This window comes from Saccopteryx bilineata, chromosome 3 (genome assembly GCF_036850765.1).
Source record: "Saccopteryx bilineata isolate mSacBil1 chromosome 3, mSacBil1_pri_phased_curated, whole genome shotgun sequence".
In the NCBI taxonomy this organism is placed as follows: domain Eukaryota; kingdom Metazoa; phylum Chordata; class Mammalia; order Chiroptera; family Emballonuridae; genus Saccopteryx; species Saccopteryx bilineata.
Window position 1 is genome coordinate 247,620,955 of NC_089492.1, and position 23,665 is coordinate 247,644,619.

Here is a 23,665-nt window from a genome sequence, read left to right on the forward strand (position 1 = left end):
GGGTGTTGAAAGTTAGAGGGTCCATTTTGTCCAGCGCTGGTGCAACAACCTCTGTTCCAGTTGCCTGTGGAGGCCAGTCCTTGGCATCTGTTACCTGGACATTCAGCCACCTTGGTTTCCTGCCTCCATCTCAGCCCTTCCGCTGCCACAAAGATCTAACTCACTTCTGAGCATCCCACGCTCTTCCAACCAGTCACTCATGTATTTATGGTACACCTATTATGTGCCAGGGACTGTCCTGGCCCCAGGGATACAGCAGTGAATAAATGCATGGAAGGATGGAGATGCCTGTCCTGGGCAGGCTGCAGGACGAGCGGGTTGAGGTGATGCTCCATCCTGGAAGGTTAACTTTGAGTTGCTTGTGCGAAGGATAGCCAGGTGAAGATGTCGAGTAGGCAGTCTGGGCAGGAGACACACTTTGGGAGGGAGTTGTTGGTATTTGGAAGGTCTTGAAAGCCACCAGCCTGGCTGAGATCATCTGGAGAGGGAATGGACAAGGGCCCAAGAAGTCTCCACGATAAGAGAGCTGAGAAATAGAAACCAGCAAAGGAGGCAGAGAGAGCAGGATAGAAGGTGCCCTGGAGACCCAAGTGAAAAAAACCAGAGTGCAGAGGGCCTAGTGCGGCCCAGAGGCCCAGGACAGCCGGCCTGCCATGCCAGGACGCAGTCCACGTTCACTCCATTCAGACTCTGCCAGGCCGGCCCCGTAGGCCCCTCAGCACTTCATGATCCAACCATGTAGAATGACATACGGATTGTTGCCTCCCCCCCCCCAGGGGCCTTTGTTCTAATGTCTGCCCCTACATCGGGTTGGCAGCACCTCGAAGCCAGGGACCATGTGTGAGTGTTCTTTGTCCCCGGAATCACCCAGCATGTGCTCAGTGAGTATTCACGGAGTAACTTGATGTCTGCTGAGTAGTCAGCCCTGCACCCCTCCCCACCGCATGCTGTCACCTGGAGGTAAGTGCTCAGGTTTGGGGAAAGAGGTGGCCTTTGTAGCTCCCTGCTTCTGCTGATATGACTGGGAGCTCCCCGAAGTCAGGGACCATGTCTCTCATTCTGTACCTCTGACGCCCAGTGTAAGGCCTGGCACACACTAGGTACTTATAAAATGGGCCGAATTGTTGGACTGTCCCTAGAGGAGGTCTAAAGTGGGGAACCTCAGAGCTGAGTCCCTGATCCTGACCTGTTCTCAGGTTTCATTCATCATCACCCAGCTGGGGATGAGACGTGTGTGTGTGTGTGTGTGTGTGTGTGTGCGCGCGCGCGCGCGCGCGCGCCTTCACCCTGTGCTGAGGATTTAGGTCCTACTGTGTGATATGCCCTGATGCAGGTAGCCCCTGTGAACCATAGATTGAGAAGTGGGTTAGAAGTTCAGTAGGGGGACGCCTGATCAGGTGGTGGTGCAATGGATAGAGCATCGGCCTGGGACACAGAGGACCTAGGTTTGAAACCACTGAGGTCGCCGGCTTAAGCCCCAGCTCATCCAGCTTAAGCGTGGGCTCACCAGTTTGAACATGGAGTTGCTGGCTTGAGTGTGGGATCGTAGACATCACCCCATGGTCGCTGGCTTGAGCCCAAAGGTCACTGGCTTGAGCAAGGGGTCACTGGCTCAGCCATAGTCCCCCCTGTCAAGGCACATATGAGAAAGCAATCAATGAACAACGAAGGTGCTGCAGCAAAGAATTGATGCTTCTCATCTCTCTCCCTTCCTGTTTGTCTCTATCTTCTCTTTCTTGCTTTAAAAATAATCAGTGGGAGACGGACACTGGGCCATTTAATTTCTGGCCTCAAATCTCTACAGGTCAGTTTCCTGGCTGGGAGGACACATAAGGTGTGGGGATCCAGAAGGCAGATCTGGGACCTTTGGGTTTAAGTTACAGAGTGACATTCCTCCCAGAGCTGCCAAAGGATAAACCAGGTGAACAGAGAGGAAGCACCTCATTGCTAGGGGCGGGGGGATAAGGGAGTGTATGGGTTGGATGGGCAGTGTTGGTTCCTCGGACCCGAGAGGGACAGAGCTGGGGTTAGAGCCAACTCACTCTGACCTCTCTCTCAGCTTTTTGGCTGTTTTGGTCAACCTCTAAAAACTATGACTTGAATTCCTTCCTTTGCAGAGAAGAGAGGGCTGGTTGAAGGCAAGGGGGTGAGGGATGGGGACACAGGTTCTGATAATGGTGCTCCAGCAGGACTTCCCTGACCAATCCCTTCTCCATTCCAGCTGCTGTTCCCCTAGCGGCCTTCCCAGCCTGCTCCCACGCTTTATTCAGTGTCCACTCAAATGCCACCTTCCCACAGAGGCCCTCATTGACCTCGGTTACCTAATAGAGCACTCCCTGCCCCCAATGCTGGTGGCTTGCAGTTTTGTCCCTTCCTGGGCATTGCCCTGGGCCCCAGGGAAAATGCCTAACCCAGAGGTTCGCCTCCTCCTGGCTGGTGGCCAGTGAGTAGTGGCTGATACAGGAACCTCATGGCCCCACCGCTTGGCCTCAACGTGGGACAACTTTGAAGGACCACCCAGCTCCAAGTTCTAGGATCAGCTGTAGCCTCAGCTTCTTTCTTCCTCTGCCCAGTGTCTCCCTCCTCCCCCCTCACTTGCTTACAGGTCTCTGGAGAGTGCTCCCATATAAACCTGCCACAGCCATCCTTCTCAGTCTGTTCCAGGGAGCCCTGTCAAAGACACTCTGCTCCCCTTCTTCACCGTCTTCCCAAGTGAGGCTGTGAGTGTGGTGAGAGCTCTATACCCAGGTGTGCAGCATGCCCACCACATACTAGATGCTCACAAACACTCAGGATCAATGATCCAAGAGCCTGATAACTAATGACCCTCAGGTGAGGGTTGGGCACCAGGACTGCTCTGTCACAAGGATGCATCTCTGGAGGTTCCCAGACGTTACTGGGTCTGTATGAGGGTGGTCTTCCAGCGGCCAAGCTGTAGGCCCCATGTGTCATGGTGATTTGGATGTTGTCTAAGGGAAGACAGTCTGAGACACTCAGGTCACAGGCATGTTTTAAGGGATTTTCTGCTGCAAAAAGGAAGCAGGGCAACGCTGTGTAGAAGCTGAGGTACCCTGGCCTGCTCCTCTGCCAGCTCTGGGCTTGCAGCCGAGGGACAGAGCTCAGAAGTCACAGAGCCTCTTGCAAGCCCCTGCCTGAGGTCCAGCCTGCATCAGCCCGGGGAGAGCAGCCCACAGAGAAAGCCTGCCTTCCCATGGCATCTGAAATGCTCCAGACCCAGCTACTTGAAACCTCTTGGTCAAATTCAGTTCATTAATCTAAATGTAGGGGAAACCTGAAAGGGAGGTGCCACATTCCATTTTGCAGATGAGGAAACGGAGGATCTGGGAGGGAAGCTGGAATATAGGAGGCTCTTACAGGTGGCTTCCCCTAGTTCAAGATTATAATTCTCTTTACACTGCTGGAGATGAACTATGGAAACTTCTACTGGATCAACAAGACAAGTCTGGCCAAACGAGAATTGGTTCCTGTATGTTCGCAATGGCAGTGTCAAAATTCTGGTTCCCCAAAGTCTGTGGCTTAGAAGCCCAAGTCCCTGTAAGTGGATTTTAATACCAATAGTGTGACCTGTCCCTCCACTGGCCCCACAGTCCCTCTGCTTCCTCCCCCAGACTCACTCACTAGTTAAGTAGTCTGTTCTCAGGCCTTAACACCGAACAGTCTCAAAAATCATCCTGTATTTCGTCCCTTTCTGGGTTTGAGGAGTTAAGAAATGTAAGAAGGTGGTGATGAGGTAGGTGGTGGGCATGTGGGGTTTGGGGAAGTGGGCACATCTCTGTGGAGGGGGCAGCTGTCATCACCTGAGCTTTCCAGCTCTTCACACTACACCATGCGGTCTCTTGAGCCCGTTTACTCACCTGTGTGGGAGGCTAATAACCACTAGTCCCGCTGGCCTCACCCTGTAGCTCAACTGTGAGGGGCTTGAGGTGAGAGTGCAGTGGGCGCCGGACTCTACAGCTGAGGTCGAAGGTCCAAAGAGGACACACCATGACCAGCCATTAGGGCTGCCCTCACCCAGAGTGGGCTGGGATGAGGACACGCCTGCCTTGCGACAATGGCCACCTTCAAGAGCAGTCCTCAAGCTGCAAGGTCACATCATCTGCTGACCGTTCTTTACCTGAAGCCTCTGTTCCACAGGCTCAAGACTCAGGCTCACGTTGCTCACTCCCCACTCTTCCACCGGTCACCAAGGGGCTGCAGCCTCTCGGCCTGGCTTCAAGCCATCACCACCACTCACCCAAGAATTACTGCAGTGGCCTCCAGCTGGGCCCTGTGCCGCTGCCCTTGGTCACTCTGCCAACTCATCCTCCACACGCCACCAGTGTTGGTTTTTTTTAATCCCTTTGACTCAGCAATTCTGCTAGGAATTTATCCAATGGCTATGCTAGCAAAAGTACTCTAAGATACATGAACGAGGATGCTCATTGCAGCATTATTTGTAACAGCTAACAAACTGAAAATAACCTGAATGTCCATCAATAGCTACTACTGCAGCTGCTCAAAACAAGGCAGCTCACATGTGCTGATGTGGCAAGATCCTGCGATCCCAAAGTAGCAGGTGAAACAGAAAGGTGTAGCAGAGCCTAGAACTAGGACCACACTAAGTAAAGTACATTATTATACGTATACACTTTAATGGCACTATATAAGAAGATGCTAAGCTGTGGTTACCCACAGGGAATAGGGCTAAGGATTGCCCTATTGGGTGGGGTGACTTCACCTTTTATAGTAACTTTTGACTTCTTTAAATTTTCACTATTTAGGCCCTGGCTGGTTGGCTCAGCGGTAGAGCGTCGGCCTGGCGTGCGGGGGACCCAGGTTCGATTCCTGGCCAGGGCACATAGGAGAAGCGCCCATTTGCTTCTCCACCCCCTCCCCTCCTTCCTCTCTGTCTCTCTCTTCCCCTCCCGCAGCCAAGGCTCCATTGGAGCAAAGATGGCCCGGGCGCTGGGGATGGCTCCTTGGCCTCTGCCCCAGGCGCTACAATGGCTCTGGTCGCGGCAGAGCGACGCCCCGGAGGGGCAGAGCATCGCCCCCTGGTGGGCAGAGCATCGCCCCTGGTGGGCGTGCCAGGTGGATCCTGGTCGGGCGCGTGCGGGAGTCTGTCTGTCTCTCCCCGTTTCCAGCTTCAGAAAAATACAAAAAAAAAAAAAAAATTTTTTTTTCACTATTTATTTATATGTAATAATTATCTGTATTTAAAAATAAATATGGAACACTTCACGCATTTGCACGTCATCCTTGGCTAGGGGCCATCCCTGCTAATGGGTTTATCGTTCCAATTTTAGTATATATGCACCAGTAAAACGGGCAACAGGGCTCAGCTAATTGCCCTGGCCTCAGGTCACAAGACTGGGCGCTTGGCATTCAAGGCCACTTGACAGTTGGCTACTCCAGCCTCATCCCCAATCTCCCCGACTCACCTGAGTCACCCGTGCGACTCCCCGCGTTTGCACACCATGTTGCCTTTCTCCGGTAGTACCTTCACATATCACCACCACCACCAACTTAATCTGTTCTTCTCTTGGTAATCCCTCCTGCCACCCAACCCTGTCCCTGCCAAGCCAATAGGGTAAGTTATCAAGTGGAAGGAACACAGCATGGGGGTCACAGACACACGGGCTACAAACCCACGCCTGCGGTTGCTAGCTGCCGCGGGCATGATGAAGGCTCCGCCTCTCTGCAGAGAAGCTCCAGCAGCATGTCCACGGGGAATGCGCCCAGCAGAGACACTGACCCCAAGGTCTCTCCAGCTCTGGGGGGCACTGCATATCCAATGACTCCGTGTCAAGCCAATGGTGTTTACAGAAGAGCTCAGCACTTTGCCTGTGGATGGGACGGTCTGAGAACTCACAGAACTGGAAATGACAGAGGCCTCAAGGCGCAAACCCACTGAGCTGTCCTCCTCCTCCCAGGGATGCCACCATCACACAGGTGCTCAAAGTTTGGGGAGAATTTTCCCCAAACTTACACCGAATCTCCAACTCCCTTTCCTAGGGAGGCTGACCTACAGTGAGCTAGGTGTGACCTTGGACATATTCCTCACACTATCTGTGTTTCTTCATCTTTAGGGCCCAGAACAGTGACAGTGTCTAACATATAACAGGCACTCCACATTTTTCTTGAACACTGAAATGGGCTGGCCTGTGGTGGCGCAGTGGATAGAGTCAACCTGGAATGCTGAGGTTGCTGGTTCGAGGCCCTGGGCTTGCCCGGTCAAGTCATATACAACAAGCACGCAATGAATAAAGTGAAGCAACTATGAGCTGATGCTTCTTGCTTCCCCCACACCTCCCCTCTCTGTACAATCAATAAATAAATCTTTAGAAAAAAAATATGGAAATGACATTTACCTCACAAGGGTTGTGTGAAGATTAAACAAAAGGTTGTATAGAGCCTGACCAGGCGGTGGCTCAGTGGATAGAGCGTCGGACTGGGATGCCGAGGATCCAGGTTCGAGACCCTAAGGTTGCCAGCTTGAGCAAAAAGCTCACCAGCTTGGACCCAAGGTCGCTGGCTCCAGCAAGGGGTTACTCGGTCTGCTGAAGGCCCGCGGTCAAGGCATATATGAGAAAGCAGTCAATGAACAACTAAGGTGTCGCAATGCGCAACAAAAAACTAATGATTGATGCTTCTCATCTCTCCGTTCCTGTCTGTCTATCCCTGTCTCTGACTCTGTAAAAAAAAAAAAAAAAAAAAGGTTGTGTAGAAGCAAGAAGAGCTTGGCCCAGAGTAGGACTTGTTATTAAAACAATAGAGATCAGCCGAACCAGGGACATACTGATCCATTAACCAGGACACTAGTGAGAAATCTACAATAAATACTCTACTCAGATTTTTTGCAGTCACTGTGGAAAGTGTCCGCAATTTAAATCATCCCATAAGAACATAGTGACCTCAAAGAGTACCTGCTATGTGGCAGACACTACATATACATAAGCCCCAAGTTTCAGATGAAGAAATTGAAATTCAGAGAGAGAATCTTATCCAGTCACAAACTAGGTGATGAGCGGAGCCACTTGACAGTTGGCTGAGTCCTGCACTGGCGCAGGGGCACTCAGTGTGGCCCACGTGCAGCTGCGAGCCCGCAGGGGTGCACCCACACACCAAGCACAGCCCCAGTGCACAGGGAGCACTCTTTATTGTCAGTGGGACAACCGGGCCAAAGGGCACTAAGGCTCTAGGCAGCCCCAGGCACGGCCCAGGATGCAGGGTCTCCAGTGGGGGAGGAGCAGGGAGGCTTCGGGCCTCAGACAGTCCTTGGCTTACACAGCGCCATGCAGATACAGAGCTAGAAACTTCCTGAACGTCTCTGGCTGGAAACCGGTAGGCCCAACAGGTTCCTGGAAAGAATAGCCCATTAGGATCCTGCTAGTAGGTTTAATGGCAGCAATAAAAACAAAGGTTGGTTTTATGTAAATCTTAAGTACCTAGATAATAATTGTTTCTCTCATGGACCAAGGGCGGGCCCTGGGGCGCTGGCATGAAGAGATGCCGCAGGAGCTGGGTGGGAGAGCACACGAAGCTCTCCCAGCTCCTTTCAGCCAAGTCTTCTTTTGACACGGACTTGATCCCTAATCCCTCTCACTTCAACCACCACAAACAAACGGCCTGCAGTTCCTTCTCATCCCCAGGGACCACGAGCCCTCGTTCATCCCACGCACATGTATCAGCCACCTCTCTGCACGGGGCCTGTGCCCAGAGCTGGAAACCCATGGCGACTTGAATCTGGCTCCTGCCCTCACGGAGCTTACAGCCAGGGGTTCAAACAGTGATAATAAAAGGTGACAGGCCTTGTATCAGAAGTAGGAAAAAGATGCTAAGGAAAAGGAGGAAATGACTAACTGCTGACTGCATACACAGAAGAGACCATGTATGAACATGTGTGTGTGCATGTGTTTGAGTCTTAAATGGCCAGCAGAACGGGGCGGAAAGAAAAAGGAGGGAGAGCTGGGAGAGAACAGCACGTGCCCGGTACAGAGGCACAGACGTGGGCGGGGAGAGCAAGGCTGCGAGGCTGCTGCTGGGGGTGGGGCAGGAGGAGAGCTGGAGAGGTGAGGAGCCATGGCCACACAGGCCCCCTGGCACTACGTGTTCTGCAAAGAAAAGGTTGTAGGGGCAAAGGAGACATGCAGGGAGTGGGAGAGCACACCTGAAAGCAGAGAGGTGTGCCAGTGGCTGGGGTGGCTGTGTAGGTGACACGACGCTGTCCAGGGCAAAGAGGACCCAGGCCTGGGAGGCATTTCAAGGGTAGACACACACTGAAAGATACTGGAACTACTTATATAACTGACACGCTGACAATGTTCAGAAGCTGAGCACCATGTAGCAAACCTGCCCTGGCAGGTGTGGGACACAGGCCCAGCTGGTCAAACCCAGCAGCACCCACTCTGCCCCCTCAGCCCCGATCCTGCTTTACGTCTCCTCAGAGTGCTTGGCCCTGCCTGGCGTCACAGTCCAGGTTCACTAGGGCCTGCCGCTGCCCACTGCACAGCAAGCAGGTCTGGGCTCAGCTGAGCACGGGGGGGTGCAGCAGTGGCCACGCCATGGGAGAGGTCCCCATCTGGGGAATGGAATGAATGAAGGCACTGGCACAGCCCCGCCTTCCAGGAGCTGGGAGCTCAGTGTGATGGAGAAAAACATGTGAACAGATGAGTAGAGAACAGCAATGTGCTCGTGTGTGACACAGAACACAGGGACTATGGGAGCAGGCTGGCGGGGCCTCATGCCAAGCCCGGAAGGACAAGCAGAGGATGGCCAGATGGAAGGGAAATGGGGGTGGCCTCTTCTGCAGCATCCACTACGATCCTGGGCTACCTAGGCACGGGGCACCCTGGGGAGCCGTGGGGAGCTGGGCTCGGAGTGAGTGGAGGGGAGCGGGAGGGGTGCAGTGCACATGGGCAGGGCTGACGGATCCTCCAGCCGGAGGTCCTGGGCATGAGCTCCTAAAGCCAAGGTCCCACACGTGAGCATCCCCTCCCCCCACCCCGGCTCACCCCGGGTAGGGTGGGTGATAGCCCTGCTCCCATCACAGGCTGGAGATGGCTGACTTACCACAACTACCTTCTTTTTAATCACTGGGAGACACCAAAAATGCTGATAGAGGAGCTGGTCTGAGTCCACCCAGACCAGGTTCTTGACGCCCTCACTAGAGACCAGATCTGTGGTGTTCAGCTGTAACACCAGGAACTGGAAAACACGTCCGTCGGTGCCCACGCTCTGTACAACGACCGGCTGCTCTAAAACCTTCGCGTCGTTCTGAGAGAAAAAGGGGACAAGCAAATCCAGTCAGAAACTACTGTAGGGAACAGATCAGGCAGCTTCTAGCTCTGGTCTTTCTTTTTTAATTTTCTTAAAGATTTTACTTACTGATTTGAGAGAGAAAGGGGGATGGAGTGGGAAGCATCAACTCATAGTAGTTGCTTCCTGTATGCGCCTTGACCAGGCAAGCCCGGGGTTTCAAACTGCAGACCTCAGAGTTCCAGGTCAATGCTTTATCCACTGCGCTACCACAGGCCAGGCTAGCTCTGGTCTTTAAAACAAAACCCACTCCACTTATTGGTTTTACCACAAGAAAATGAAAACAGAACGAGTTCGGGACACTGATCAGGGTCAGGCCTTCCCCCCCTCTGCCCAGCTGGCTCTGCCTGGCCCGATGCCTTGCGGCCCCAGGGTGCCTGCTCTTCAAGTTGAGCACATTAAAGTGATAATTCCTGTCACTGAAAGTGATTACTGGGACAGCGGGACAGGACAGAAGGGTGAGCTGAGAGGTTACCAACAGGAAATCCCTCAAACTCTTGGTGTTACCTGATGGTGACAAGAGTGACGTCAGCTCTATCAAATGAGGGCCAGCAGGGTCAATGGATTTCTATAATCTCTTTCAGATCTCGTTCCATCTGACAGGTGAGGAGACTGAGCAGTGAGGCCAATGCCTGGTCTGAAGTCACAAAGGTGTGGCATCAGAACCTGGCTGGCTAACCTGAAGCCATGCTTATCTGCCACTCCTGCCTGGCTCCCGTGGGTCTGGCACCCTGGGAAGCAGAAAGTCATTGCACCAGAGCCTCATGCCCTCAGTGCAATGCTGGGGACATGCCAGATTCCTGTGTCCACTCAGCCATGCCGGCTTCAGGATTTCACCAGTCAACCCACCTGCTATCTCTTTCAATTATAATACTAGCAACCATTTACTGGAAGCCTCTCACGGGCCAGGCATTATGCCAGTTTTACATAAGGTCATTTCTAATCTCATAAATCAAGCGGTATATCTCCACTTAACAGATAAGGAAACCGAGGTTCAGAGAGGTGGTATAACTTGTTCAAGGTTACCCACGGAACATGAGGCAGACCCCATGCTGTTAAATCATTCAGAACCCCGCTGTTCTGGCCCACACCCAGCGTCCTGCTGTATTCCACAGCAGCACCTCTTCTCACTCTCGGTTGTGCCTCCGTTTGATAACAAATCGTACGTTCATCCTACTGGATTCCGCAACAATCCAGTTCATGACTGTTACCCACTGGACAAAGACCCACGAGGCAGGCCCCACGAAGCACAGCATCCTTGACTTGAAAAGGCTGCCTATATACGCCCCTCCAGGGCCAAATCTAACGCTCTGAATAGCTAATGTCAGACTTCAGTGTGGGCCACACCGGGACTGCTGGCCTCGGAAATTCCTGTTCTTAGCTGCATGAGAAATAAATAAAAAGAAAAGTACCTCTAAGTGTTAGCCGAGAATTCTGTATTGACTCTTATCTCCCTCTACAGATCAATAAAGCTGCAGGTAGTACATAAATTTCTCAGCAATTTTACCTTTTACACAGAGGCTCTTCCCATAATTGCTCAACTTCACATCCCCAGGAATAATCTGTACCTGGAAGGGGGTGGGGGAGGCCTCCTTTCTACCCAACTGGGTGGCAATTAGTGGCAATGTTGCTATACCCATGCTCTGCTGGCAATAGCTGGCACAGAAGCTACAATGAGCCTACAGGCCTGGGCCCTGGCTCCGTCCCCTGCCCCAGAGATAGGAGGCAGCATGTCCTTCGAAGCTGGAGGTATCAGGGCTCCAATGCTTGCCCACCCACTCATTAGCTGTGGACTCGTGGGCAAGTTACCTAACCTTCCAAAGCCTTCAGGGAGTACACAGAGAATGGAAATGAAAATAACCTTCCACCTGACCTGTGGTGGTGCACTGGATAAAGCGTCGACCTGGAACACTGAGGTTGCTGGTTCGAAACCCTGCACTTGTCTGGTCAAGGCACATATGGGAGTTGATGCTTTCTGCCGCCCCCCCCCCCCCCCCCCGTTCTCTCTCGCGCGCGCGTTCTCTCTCTCCTCTCTAAAATGAATAAATAAAAAGAAAAAAAAAATAGAAGATAACCTTCCAAGGACTGAAAAGACAAAAGAAGGTCACATAAAGATGTGACAGCTGCTAATCCCTTAGCCGTGTGTCCTTGGCCAGTTACTTAGCCTCCCTGAACCTCAGTTTCTTCATCTGTAAAGTGAAGCTAATAATATCTGTCATGGGGGGCGGGATTTGCTACAGGAATTGAATAATGCAGTGGTTTTCAAATTTTAGTGCAGTGGTTTCACACTTGAGCGTGCACCAGCATCACCCAGAGGGCTTGTCCAACAGTGACCGGCAGGCCCCACCCCGTTTCCGATGCAGTGGGTCCGGGGTGGGTCTGAGAGTCTGTACTTCCAACGAGCTGTCAGAGATGCTTATGCTGCTAATCCAGGACAATTTGAGACCCACTGATATAAAGAACTCAAATTAAATGTCTGGCACATAGCAGACGCTCAGGACAGGCCAAGTTCACGCCACGCCCTATCTCATTTGCCTGCCTCCTCAACCTCACCTAGCTCCTGGACGGAGTGGGATGGACAGCAGCACTTTCTGAATTTCCCCACTCCTCCGGGAGGACCTTAGGCTCTAACCAAGGCCTAGGAGCTGGAAGCAGCTCCCACAAACGCTCTCCCCACCCCCTGTTCCCAGAAGAGGCTTTCCCCCAACCTTGTGACAGCTCTTTATGATACCCACTCGGCCCGCCTCTACACCATCCAGGTCTCCGAACCCTCCTCTTAGAATCAAGGGGCCACCACCAGGGAGTATTTCAGGTCCCCAGAACCAGTCCTGCCCTGGCAGGCAGGTCCAGGCCACTACACCGCTTCACTTGTCCCGCCTGCCCCATGGAGCCTGGTGCTCTGGTTTGGATGCTACGGAGCAGAGGCGGTTTGCTGCAGACCAACAGCTGAAGCCTTAGCGGGGATACACCTGGTTCCCACCCTCTCTCCACTCTTCCACTGTGAGGCTGGAGAAGTGGCCTGGCCTCTGATTCAGTGGCATAATTTTAACACTGGCAGTTACAATGAAACGATGTGGGCTACTGTGATCCAGGCATCTTCTGTAAGACAGGTGCAGAGTAGGCCCCAGCAGGCGTCAGTGCATCTCCATAGGGTCAGTGGAAGTGCCTCTCCCTAAAATTCCTCAGTGAGGCAAGGAATCCTCCCCAGCCCCCTTTCCTACTTGGAGCAGTGTAAGGCAGGCGAGCACCACCATGCAAAGCGTTTGGTGGACTTCCTCATATACGTACCCCATAGAGGAGCCGGGCCTGAGCCAGGGCATTGCCGAAGGCAAACAGGATCATCTTGGCCCTGAGCTGATGTGGTTGAAAGCGCGATGATCGTGAATTGGCTGTCTCCAGCAAATACAGGGTGTGGGGGTAGGGGTAAGGGTAACCTTCCTGGAATCCTGCAAGATATACAACCATGCGGAGGGCAGAAAAGATTCATCAGCCTGCCCCAGGCCTCAGGAAAGTCACCTCACCTCAGCTCAGGGCCAGGCACTACAGAGACTCTGTAAAGGCAGACACTGTCACCCTAGCTCAGGGAATGGCAAACCTCAGCCCCCCGGCCAAATCTGTCCCCCCGCACCTGTTTTTGAAAATAAGCTTTTTTACTAGAGCACAACCCTGTCCTCTCACCCTTTTACATGTCTACTGAGCAGCTGTGACAGAGCCCATATGTGGCCTGCAAAACCTAAAATATTTGCTATCTGGCTTTTTACAGAAAATGTGTGCCAACCTGTATAGGTGATTCTTGCATGAATCTAACTCCACCCCTTTCTCTCTCATTCAAGCACATGGATGACAGTGATATTAGCAGAAGGATAACCTGAAACCTATGGCAATAATTTTTTTTTTAAGTCAGAGGAAGAAAGATGGTGAGACAGACTTCCGCATGCGCCCCAACTGGGATCCACCCGGCAACCCCATCTGGGCCTGATGCTCAAATCAGCTGAGCTATGCCTGACCAGGCGGTGGCGCAGTGGATGGAGCATCGGACTGGGATGTGGAAGGACCCAGGTTCAAGACCTCGAGGTCGCCAGCTTGAGCGCGGGCTCATCTGGTTTGAGCAAAGCTCACCAGCTTGGAGCCGAGGTTTATGGCTCAAGCAAGGGGTTACTCGGTCTGCTGAAGGCCTACGGTCAAGGCACATATGAGAAAGCAATCAATGAACAACTAAGGTGTCACAACAAAAATCTGATGATTGATGCTTCTCATTTCTCTCCATTCCTGTCTGTCTGTCCCTATCTATCCCTCTCTCTGACTCTCTCTCCGTCTCTGTAAAAAAAGAAAAAAGAAAAAAATCAGCTGAGCTACCCTTAGTACCCAGGGCTGACGTTCATATTAATTGAGCCACTGGATGCGAGAAGGGGAGCGACAGAGAAGGGGGAGAGGGAGGGGAAGAGAAGCAGATGTTCATTTCTCATGAGCCAACTGGCCAGGGTAGTAATCATTTTTTTAAAAAGACAAACTACTTGCAAAATTCAACACTTCATTGTTAGTAACAAATGACTTGCCTCATACCTCACAACTGCCTACACAAGACTGCTGCTGAGAATCCAGGCACTTGTTCATCTCAGCCATGACCTGCCAGGCATCCTTCTCCCCTGCACAGCTCTGGGTGAACCCCTGGTTGGCTGGGGTTCTAAGTGAGTAATCTGGGTTAGTAAAAGTGGTGGAAAGGAGGAAGAGGCTGAGAATATGTGGGCTCTGAAAGTCCCAGAGAAGAGCAGTACTTCAGGGACACAGCTCTCCCATCTGCCTCCACGCTTGCCGGTCCTCCGCACACGTGAGCACCAGCACTCACACCCGCTCTGGGCCAAGCTCTAAGACAGGCAGCAGGGACAGAGCCGAGCACAGCCTGCCCCTGCCTCCGGGGGACTCCCGGTTCAGGGGGAAGACAGACAGGAAAGCTGATCCACACAGGGAACTGTCAAGATACAAGGTGAGTCAGGGGGCTGTCGGAGGAAAGCTACAAGGGCCGCGAGGAGACTGGAAGGTCCCAGAGCACTTCTGGGAAAAAGTGATTCCTACGATGAATTATGAAAGATGACAAGTTACCAAGCTGAAGACAAAATGAGGTGAACAGTCAAGAGTTTCAGGGAGAGGGAAGAGATAAACTAAGGAGTTCAAACTTAATCCAATAGATAATGGGGAAGTAGGCATGGAGAGAGATGTGAACTAGACGGACTGGGGGAGACAGGCTGGGTCACACTGACCAGCTGGGAGACTATGGCAATAGGCTGGGTGAGAGAGCAGGGACTGACCCCAGCTGCAGTTGTGGAAATGAAGACAGGTTAAGGGGCAGACACCACAGCTCACACTGACAGAGTGGATAGCAGAAACTGTGGGTCTTCCTAGCCGGACTCCCTAGTTTCTGTCTGGGCTGACCGGGTAGACGGGGGTGCCTTATTCAGTGACGTCTGGATGAATAGCCCCCTTCAATCCTTGTGGGGCTTCCTCAGTCCTACCAGGAGGTTGGCCAGAGTTTACATGGTACAGAATAAAAAGGGTGTCTTTCAAGGGACCTATGAATACAGGAAACATTTGGCCCCTGATATAAAGCCCCAAAAACCACCCATTAAAATTCTGATATAACAGAGTTGCTTCTCAGGTGTCAAGAGCAAAGTTGGCCTTTGAGCAAATCATTCAACCTCCCTAAGCCTCAGGTGCCCTGCATATAAAATGGGGATAATACCTGTCTCATAGAGCTGCTCCATGGATCTTAGAAGAAAACACATGTGAGGTGCATAGGACATAGGAAGTACTCGATATAGCCCCTCCCTTTGGAAAAAGCACATCTCTCATCTCCACACACTGCCCGAAGGTCAGGCTTTGCAACTCACCTGTGTCATCTTTCTCATCATAAATATTGCATTCCTGAAGACCCATAGTGGGAGAGATGGGATAGAAGGTCTCAAGAACATGATTCTTAGTAGCTTCAATTTCTTCTCTAGAGGCGATGGGGGGCAGAGGCTCCTTGGCATTCAGCCGGGCTCCGCTAGAACCTCGAACTTGAAGGAGAATAGACTCTAAAGAGGAGAGAGATCATCAGTCTAAAATGGTCGAAAGCCTGACCCCTGCTTCACCCTGCCGCGCTCAAGTCTTCTACAGCTTTCCGAGCTGATCAGCCTAATCAGAAAACAAAACTTTGGTTAAGACAGTAATCCTGGAATTCTTGAGAGGGGAACTGACCAATGCATTCTTCTTCTATGTTCCCTCTTCAGCGACCCCTAAGATCTGGTGGTTTCTGCGGGTTCAGGGCTGCCCCACACAGATCGTCCCCCAAGCCCTGATCTAAGCTGGGGACTGAGAAGTGAGTGAGAGTTACTCTCTGCTCTCAGGAAGCTCGCCAGGTAGTAAGTGCTACAACAAAAGTCTGAACCACCGTGGGGGCAGAAGTGGAAAACTGACCTCCTCCAAGGGGCCTGGGAAGCTTCCTGACAGGGAGTCCCTTCAGGCTAGCTTCTGAAGGGTAGGGAAGAGCAGAGTTTCTCAGCCTTGGCACTATTCATACTCCGGACCACATAATTCTCTGGTCTGACAGCACCCCTGACCTCTACTCTCTGGATGCCAGGAAACTCCTCCCACACACCCCCACCTCCCCATGGTTCAAGGCATGCCACAATCAAAAATGTCTCTAGACATTGGCAAATCACCCCTAGAGGGCCAAGCTGCCCTTAGTTGAAAACCGCTGGGTAAGTTTGCCAGGCAAAGAAAGGGGAGAAAAAGCATTCTGGTTAAGTAGAAGGAACATGTGCAAAGGCACAGAAATGTACTAGTCCAGCCCTGGCCAGGTAGCTCAGGTTTTTGTTTTGTTTTACTCATAGATTTTAATGAGAGGAAGGGAGAGAGAGACAGGACCTCAATCTGTCCTGTATGTGTCCTGACCAGGTATCGAACAACCTGTGAGGTTCGGGCTGATGCTCCAACCAACCAAGCTATCTGGCCAGGGCACTTTTTGTTTTAAAAATATTTTATTTATTGATTTTACAGAGGGGGATAGGAGTGAGAACTATCAACTCATAGTTGCCTCACTTAAGTTGTTCACTGATTGTCATATGTGCTTGACCAGGAAAGCCCAGGATTCAAACCGGCAACCTCAGCCTTCCAGGTCAACACTTTATCCACTTTGCCACAACAGGCCGGGCAGGGGTAGCTCAGTCTGTTAGAGTGTCGTCCCAATACGCCAAGGTTGCGGGTTCAGTCCCATATCAGGGCACATACAAGCGAATGCATAAACAGATGGAACAACAAACTGATGTTTCTCTACCTCTCCTCTCTATCTCTAATGTTAATAAAAACAAAAAATTAAAAAAAAGAAAAAGTGTGCTGCTCCAAAGCAGAGTTTAAGGAAATAAATCCAGATGACTAGAGTATGGTATACTGGGAAAAAGAGAGAGAGAAGTACGGAGACCATAGACTCAGGAGAAAGGCTATTAAACCCAAGAAAAAGGCCAGATTGTCCTCAACAACTGAAAATGAAAAAAATCAGGCCAGTCAGAAAGCCTCACTTAAGTCAGATTAGCGTATTTACTACAAGGAGACATAAGTGTATGAGGGTAAAAAAACCCACCTGACTAAATAGCAAGCCTGCTACTCTGAATGTGCATGTATGTCCTTCACAGAGGTCCCCATAGGTGGCCACCTGCCACTATCAGGAAAAATGGAAAAACTCCTTGAGAGGGGCTTACTGAGAATTCTCCATGGAGGCAAATCTTCCTCTGAAGGTGTGTAATTTTCTTAGAAATAGTCAAATAGCTGTGTAATGGTAATGGATCAAGAATGATGAGCTTATACATGGTGTGGCCATTAAAACGGTCATTTAATTAGCATGTGGCCTTTCTTATTGAGTATGTAAAAAAGGGATAGATAAATTCTAATCTGTTTGTTAACAGAAGTCGTGCCCATATCTCAGGAATAGTTTTCTGAAGTACTTCCTGTTTCCTTACATATAATCTGCAAGAAAGATGAATGTGCCTGGACCTCTCCTAACCTTGGGTTTTAGATTCTCCCCACAGAACACTTTAGTGCGGTTTCCAATTCAATTCCTTCCACATCCCTCCTCCAGTGACAGCTCCAAATGAGGCAGTTTAATTAGAGGTAATACTTGATGATGGGCCAACAAGCACTCTTCCATTAATGAGTTCACTAATTTCTTTAGTGGTGCCATTACCTCTGCAAAGCTGACTCCTTGCCAGAAAGTCCACAAAGGGGCAAGCTGAAGAAATCTGACCAAGCAGATGTCCTGAAAATCCCAAATTATTCTGTAGCTGGCCTCCCTGCTTCAGGTTTCCCCTCAGCAAAACACCTGTGCGCTCTGAACACCCCCGCCTGAAACACTTGAAATGTACTCATTCACCCGTCCTGTCAGTCAGCACCTACCGTGTACCATGACCTGTTAGACACTGGGGACAGAAGTTGACAGTTTAGTGGGGCAGACAGAAAAGGTACTAAATAATTATGACATAGTATGATGTGTATTATGACAAATACATGCATACGGGCATAAGGAGCACAGAAGAGGAACAGCCCACCTATGGACAGGAAGAGGCTTGAGTTGAGTCTCGCAGGTAAGAATTTAGTCAAATAAGGGAAGTAGAAAAGTACATTCCAGAGAGAATGCACAGCACGTGCAAAGGTGTAAAAACGTGATGCCAAAAAGCTGCAAGTGGCTAAAGTGTAAGTTTGGGTGTAGGGGGTGGGCGGCAGGCAGTAGAATCGGCAACAAGACTAGAACGACTAGGTGGTAGCCAAATCACAGAGGGCCTTGAGTACCAGGATAAATGGTTTAAGGTACTGGGAGAGAGTCAAGGATGTTAGACAAGGACGTAAGATGTGCCCTTTGGAAAGCTCACTGTGGCAGCTCTGCGGAAAATGGACTGGGAACGGGAGAAAGGGGTGCACGGGGTCAAGAGGCTCCTGCACTGGAACATGAGCTTTGTGAGGGCAGAGACTGTGTGAGCTTTATTTCTTCCTTAGGGTGTCAACATTTAGGCACTTGTAGGCACTCAATAGATGTGGCTGAATTAACAGTCTTGGAAGGAAGTGATTAAAAACAAAAAAAGCTGGGCTATGGCTAAAGAGGACATGCCTAAGCCTACAAAACTGGACCGTGAAGGATGGAAGTGAGGATACTTACAGAGGGTTAGGGAGCTGGGAATGTGAACTGGTAGTAGGTCTACGAGTAGAAAGATAAAAACAGACTAAGGCTTTCTGATATACAAGATGACCAACCTCGGTTCCAGGTGGTGGATAACCTGTAGTTTCTGGCACAGATCCGCCTGGCCAGGGAAGGATACTTTAAAATCTGGGATTTACACAGCTGTATCAGACCGTCCACAATGACTGGGCTTGAAAAAAAGAAGAAACATTTGAAAGACATAAAACAACATGTTTACTCCAAAATCCATCAACTGGAAATCTTACTAACTTGGGGAAAACTTACCAGGAGGTCTCTCTCTTGGGGATGTCTTCAGTGGAGTGCCAGAGACGGCCATGAAAGATCACGTTCAGAACACGTTCATCTTGGTTCTCTATGTGATTTCCTGGGTTGTCAAGGCTAAGCACTTTCTCAGGAAGACCTTCTATTAACTTGGCCTTGGTAAGCCAGAGTGCCTGCTTTACACCTTTGGGGTAATCAGTCACCAAAAAAAAACAAAGAAAAAAGAAAAAAAGATTTAAAATGAGATACTTAAGCCTGCCTGGTAGCATCTTGGGAAAAAGGCTGCAGAGACAGAGACAGAAGGAGAGAGAGACACCTGAGGGGTGAGAACTAAAAATAAGCAGCAGAAGCTAGACCAGCCAAATTTCAGCTCAACTTCAGCAATGACTGTCTACTGAACAATAGTTAACAACTGAGATAACGAGTATCTGGCACCGGAGGAATTATAACAGTGGCTAAAATGGCTGAGATCACAAGGGTCTTTCTGTTGCCTGCAGGATTCAGACAGACCCTGGGATCAGATCAGAGGATGCCAACCTTTCACTTATTAGAATTAAACCCATGCTGCTTTATCAAAGGAAAGTAGGTTTTGGAAATAATGGAAATAACTTTTAAATCATGAATAACTTGAAGAGCCCTGAGTTCAGGAGCACTTAGATAATATTTCTCATCTTACCTAACCCTGAGATTCTATAAGGTCTATCGGAAAATTCTGTCTGTTTTTGGAATAAAACAAAATACAAATTTTTCTTACCGTCAATAAACTTTATTAAATAATATAATTGTCATTATTATTAATGATTTCTTGCCAGCGTGAGGGCAATTTGTATAACCCATTTTTGATTTTTGAAAATGTTTTATCTTTTCTTCTTTTTTTTTTTCATTTTTCCGAAGCTGGAAACGGGGAGGCAGTCAGATAGACTCCCGCATGCACCCAACCGGGATCCACCTGGCACACCCACCAGGGGGCGATGCTCTGCCCCTCTGGGGCGTCGCTCTGTTGCATCCAGAGCCATTCTAGCGCCTGAGGCAGAGGCCACAGAGCCATCCTCAGTGCCTGGGCCATCTTTGCTGCAATGGAGCCTCAGCTGCGGGAGGGGAAGAGAGAGACAGAGAGGAAGGAGAGGGGGAGGGGTGGAGAAGCAGATGGGCGCTTCTCCTGTGTGCCCTGGCCGGGAATCGAACCCAGGACTCCTGCACGCCAGGCCGACGCTCTACTGCTGAGCCAACCGGCCAGGGCCTGTTTTATCTTTTGATGCGAAAAATTGAACCAGTGCTTGTTTGATATCTTCTTCATTTTTGAATTTTTTGCCCTTCAAAAAATTTTGTAAGGACAAAAACAAGTGATAGTTGGAAGGTGCTAAGTCCGGAATTATGGTAGGTGTGACAGACATGCTTCTGTAGCATTTCTTCCTTGTTGAAATTCATAAAAAAATTACAGTGGCGTAAATAAACTTTATCAGTAGCCATGGGTACACTATCGCTTCACACATAAGACTGACATGAATTGCCTGACCAGGTGGTGGCGCAGTGGATAGAGTGTTGGACTAGGATGCGGAAGACCCAGGTTTGAGACCCCGAGGTCGCCAGCTTGAGTCCAAGGTCACTGGCTCAAGCAAGGGGTTACTCGGTCTGCTGAAGGTCCACGGTCAAGGCACATATGAGAAAGCAATCAATGAACAACTAAGGCGTTGCAACGCACAACAAAAAACTAATGATTGATGCTTCTCATCTCTCCGTTCCTGTCTGTCTGTCCCTGTCTATCCCTATCTCTGACTCTGTCTCTAAAAAATAAAAAAAAATAAAAAATAAAAAAAGACTAGCCCTGGCCGGTTGGCTCAGCGGTAGAGCGTCGGCCTAGCGTGCGGAGGACCCGGGTTCGATTCCCGGCCAGGGCACACAGGAGAAGCGCCCATTTGCTTCTCCACCCCTCCGCCGCACCTTCCTCTCTGTCTCTCTCTTCCCCTCCTGCAGCCAAGGCTCCATTGGAGCAAAGATGGCCCGGGCGCTGGGGATGGCTCCTTGGCCTCTGCCCCAGGCGCTAGAGTGGCTCTGGTCGCAACATGGCGACGCCCAGGATGGGCAGAGCGTCGCCCCATGGTGGGCGTGCCAGGTGGATCCCGGTCGGGCGCATGCGGGAGTCTGTCTGACTGTCTCTCCCTGTTTCCAGCTTCAGAAAAATGCAAAAAAAAAAAAGACTAACGTGAATCAACCTTGTTTTAATTTGCTATGTCAGTATGTATACATTAAGTGATAAAAATAGAGAGGCACACATGCGCCAAATAAACGTGCTTACGTGTCGAAACTTGTGATAGAAACGGACAGAACTTTCCGGTAGACCTTATATAATGAGCTACTTTATAAGCAGGTTTTTGTAAGAAGCCCTCTGAAACACACTGTATTTGTCCCTGAGACCTGAACTGCTTCCTGGCCTCAGTACATGAAGGCTGTGTTTTTCCTAGGTGCAGTACTGTTTTAAGAACACGCTAAACTGCGTAACTGAAAATGTTTTTCCTCATAACATGGTTCAACAAATTTTAATTTCTTAAAAGTCCAGATAGTAAATATTTTCTGCTTCTGAGCCATACAATCTCTGTCACATAACCACCTCTGCCAATGTAGCACAACAGCAGCCATAGGCAAAGTAAACAAGTGGGCACAGCAATTGGCCCACCAGGTGGTCTGCTCTCTGTAACATGGTGATTGTTTGTAAGCTGAGAGCCATGTTTGGGGCTCCTCGTTAGCAAGTAGAACCTCATGGAATGCATTTTTTTGTACTCACCTCACTGTTTTATCCTTCCTTTGTGCTAACTGCCTCGCCTTTTTATTTTTTAAGAATTTTTTTTATTGACTTCAGAGGGAGGAGGGGGGTGGGGAAGAAACAAGAGATTCGACTTGCAGTTGCTTCCCGTATGTGCCTTGACTGGGCAAGCCTGGGGTTTCGAACCAGCAACCTCAGCATTCCAGGTCAACCCTCTATCCCAGGCGTCCCCAAACTACGGCCCGCGGGCTGCACTCCCGGAAGGGGCACCTCTTTCATTGGTGGTCAGTGAGAGGAGCACTGTATGTGGCGGCCCTCCAACGGTCTAAGGGACAGTGAACTGGCCCCCTGTGTAAAAAGTTTGAGGACCTCTGCTCTATCCGCTGCTCTACCACAGGGCAGGCTCGCCTATTTATTTTTAATTTAATCTGTGTTGTAAAATTTCTCTAAGATGTTCAAAATACTTTTCAAAAAAGGGAGTATAAATAAACTGAAATAGATTTGATTCAGACTATGTACTTAGTCTATAAACATTAAGGAACACCAGCTACCTCTCTAGGGGGAAGCCTCCCTGCTTTCCCCGTCTTTTGCCCCAGGCAGTTCCCTTGGGTCTCTCTCTCTGCTAAACTCCAAGGGCCCTTCTACCTCTGTAACTTGGTTCCTGAACCCATGCAGCTCAGCTGGCTCACTTCCTCCACAGCTCACTTCTTCTGAGACTTTGTAAATAAACTTTCTCTTACAGTATGAATCTTGACTCTGAATTCTTTCTTAGCCAGGACTCAAATACCGAGGTTGCCGAACCAAAGTCTGGTCTGACTCCACTGTTTTAACACCTGGTGCCATTTTGCTGCCAATAGTTATGGGAAGGATGTCAGGATGGCAAAACTCATGAAAGAACCAGAAAACTTCAGAGCTTATTACATCCTTTGGTCCTGCTTCTTTCCTCCTCTTAGAGATGTCAAAACAACCTTTGGGCATGAAACCTCTCTGTACATTTCTTTGCAATTTCCTGTGACTCTTAATTATTTTTTTTTTAAAAAACAAAAAACACCCAAAATCCAAAAAACAAAAAACGTTAACTATTCTTTTCAACGATTGTGCCCACAAGTTGACAAAGGGCTGGCAGGCCATTCATCCCAGCTGGAAAAACATCACTCTGACTCAGGGACATATCTTCATTTAAAAAGCTATGTCTAGGATTAAAGGGAGCCTAGACATTTTTTGGGGGACACCCTCAGGCAACTTCTTTTGTAATAAAAGGAAAGGCAATGAGGGCAATGAGATTTTTCACTTCAAGGCTCATGAGATAGGAAATAAAAACACTTAGAAATGGAACTTCTGGATTTTGTGGTGGAGCAGTAAAAACCTCGGAGTGGGAGTTGGGAAACCTGAGTTTTAGTCTTGACATTGCCACTGTTCCTTAAACTGGGAAATGTTCTGTAAAATCTCTAAAAAAAACTCTGTAAGGTACAGAGCTAGAGAAGCAGGGCAGGCAGTTCTTTACAACCCACTTAATCCGGACAACTCTCAGAAAACAGAAAAATCACTATCGGCCCCATTTCGCAGACGAAGAAACTAAGACCCTCGGAGTTTCAATGTCTTGTCAAAAGCCACAGACAGCTGGGGTCAGTGCTGGGCAGAGGAACAAGGTCCCTTCCCGCCCGTCCTGGGGCCTCACCCTCGAGGAGGCGGCAGCGCTGGTGGAAGGAGTGGCAGACCTGGTCTTTGTACAGCGGATGCTCGTGAATCGGGGGCAAGCGGCGGAACTTTGGGTGCGTCCAGCCGGGATCCCAGGGCGGGAAGACCGGCCGCGCCAGCCCGGGCATGAAGTGCATCTTTCCCGCGTATGTGATGGGCTGCAGTCCAGGGATTTCGTACACCCTGTCCAGGGGAGGAGGCTCGGGCTTCCGTGTGGAGCGGACGCCCCACTCGTACGCCCCGCGTCTCGGGCCCGCAAAAAACCCAAGGCCGAGCCGACCGGGGAGAGCCAGCGCCCGCCTTGCGGGCCCCGATGCTAACGCCATACCAACTTGGTATCCTCAAGATCTCCACTAGGATGCCGCCATCTTCCCGTGCGCAAGACCTGCTGGGAACGAAAGGGG

At 50.2% G+C, this 23,665-nt stretch overlaps 1 protein-coding gene across 1 annotated transcript; it reads right to left on the reverse strand.

Moving 5' to 3' along the window:
• Positions 1–7,140: 7,140 nt before the first annotated feature.
• MRPL37 (mitochondrial ribosomal protein L37) lies at positions 7,141–23,657 on the reverse strand. Its single transcript, XM_066269110.1, has 7 exons — positions 23,242–23,657; positions 18,806–18,986; positions 18,595–18,710; positions 15,204–15,389; positions 12,607–12,764; positions 9,073–9,276; positions 7,141–7,361 (listed from the first exon to the last, which is right to left on the reverse strand). Exons 1-7 carry the CDS (start codon positions 23,585–23,587, stop codon positions 7,284–7,286), a joined length of 1,269 nt encoding a protein of 422 aa, XP_066125207.1. The 5' UTR covers positions 23,588–23,657; the 3' UTR covers positions 7,141–7,283.
• Positions 23,658–23,665: the final 8 nt, after the last annotated feature.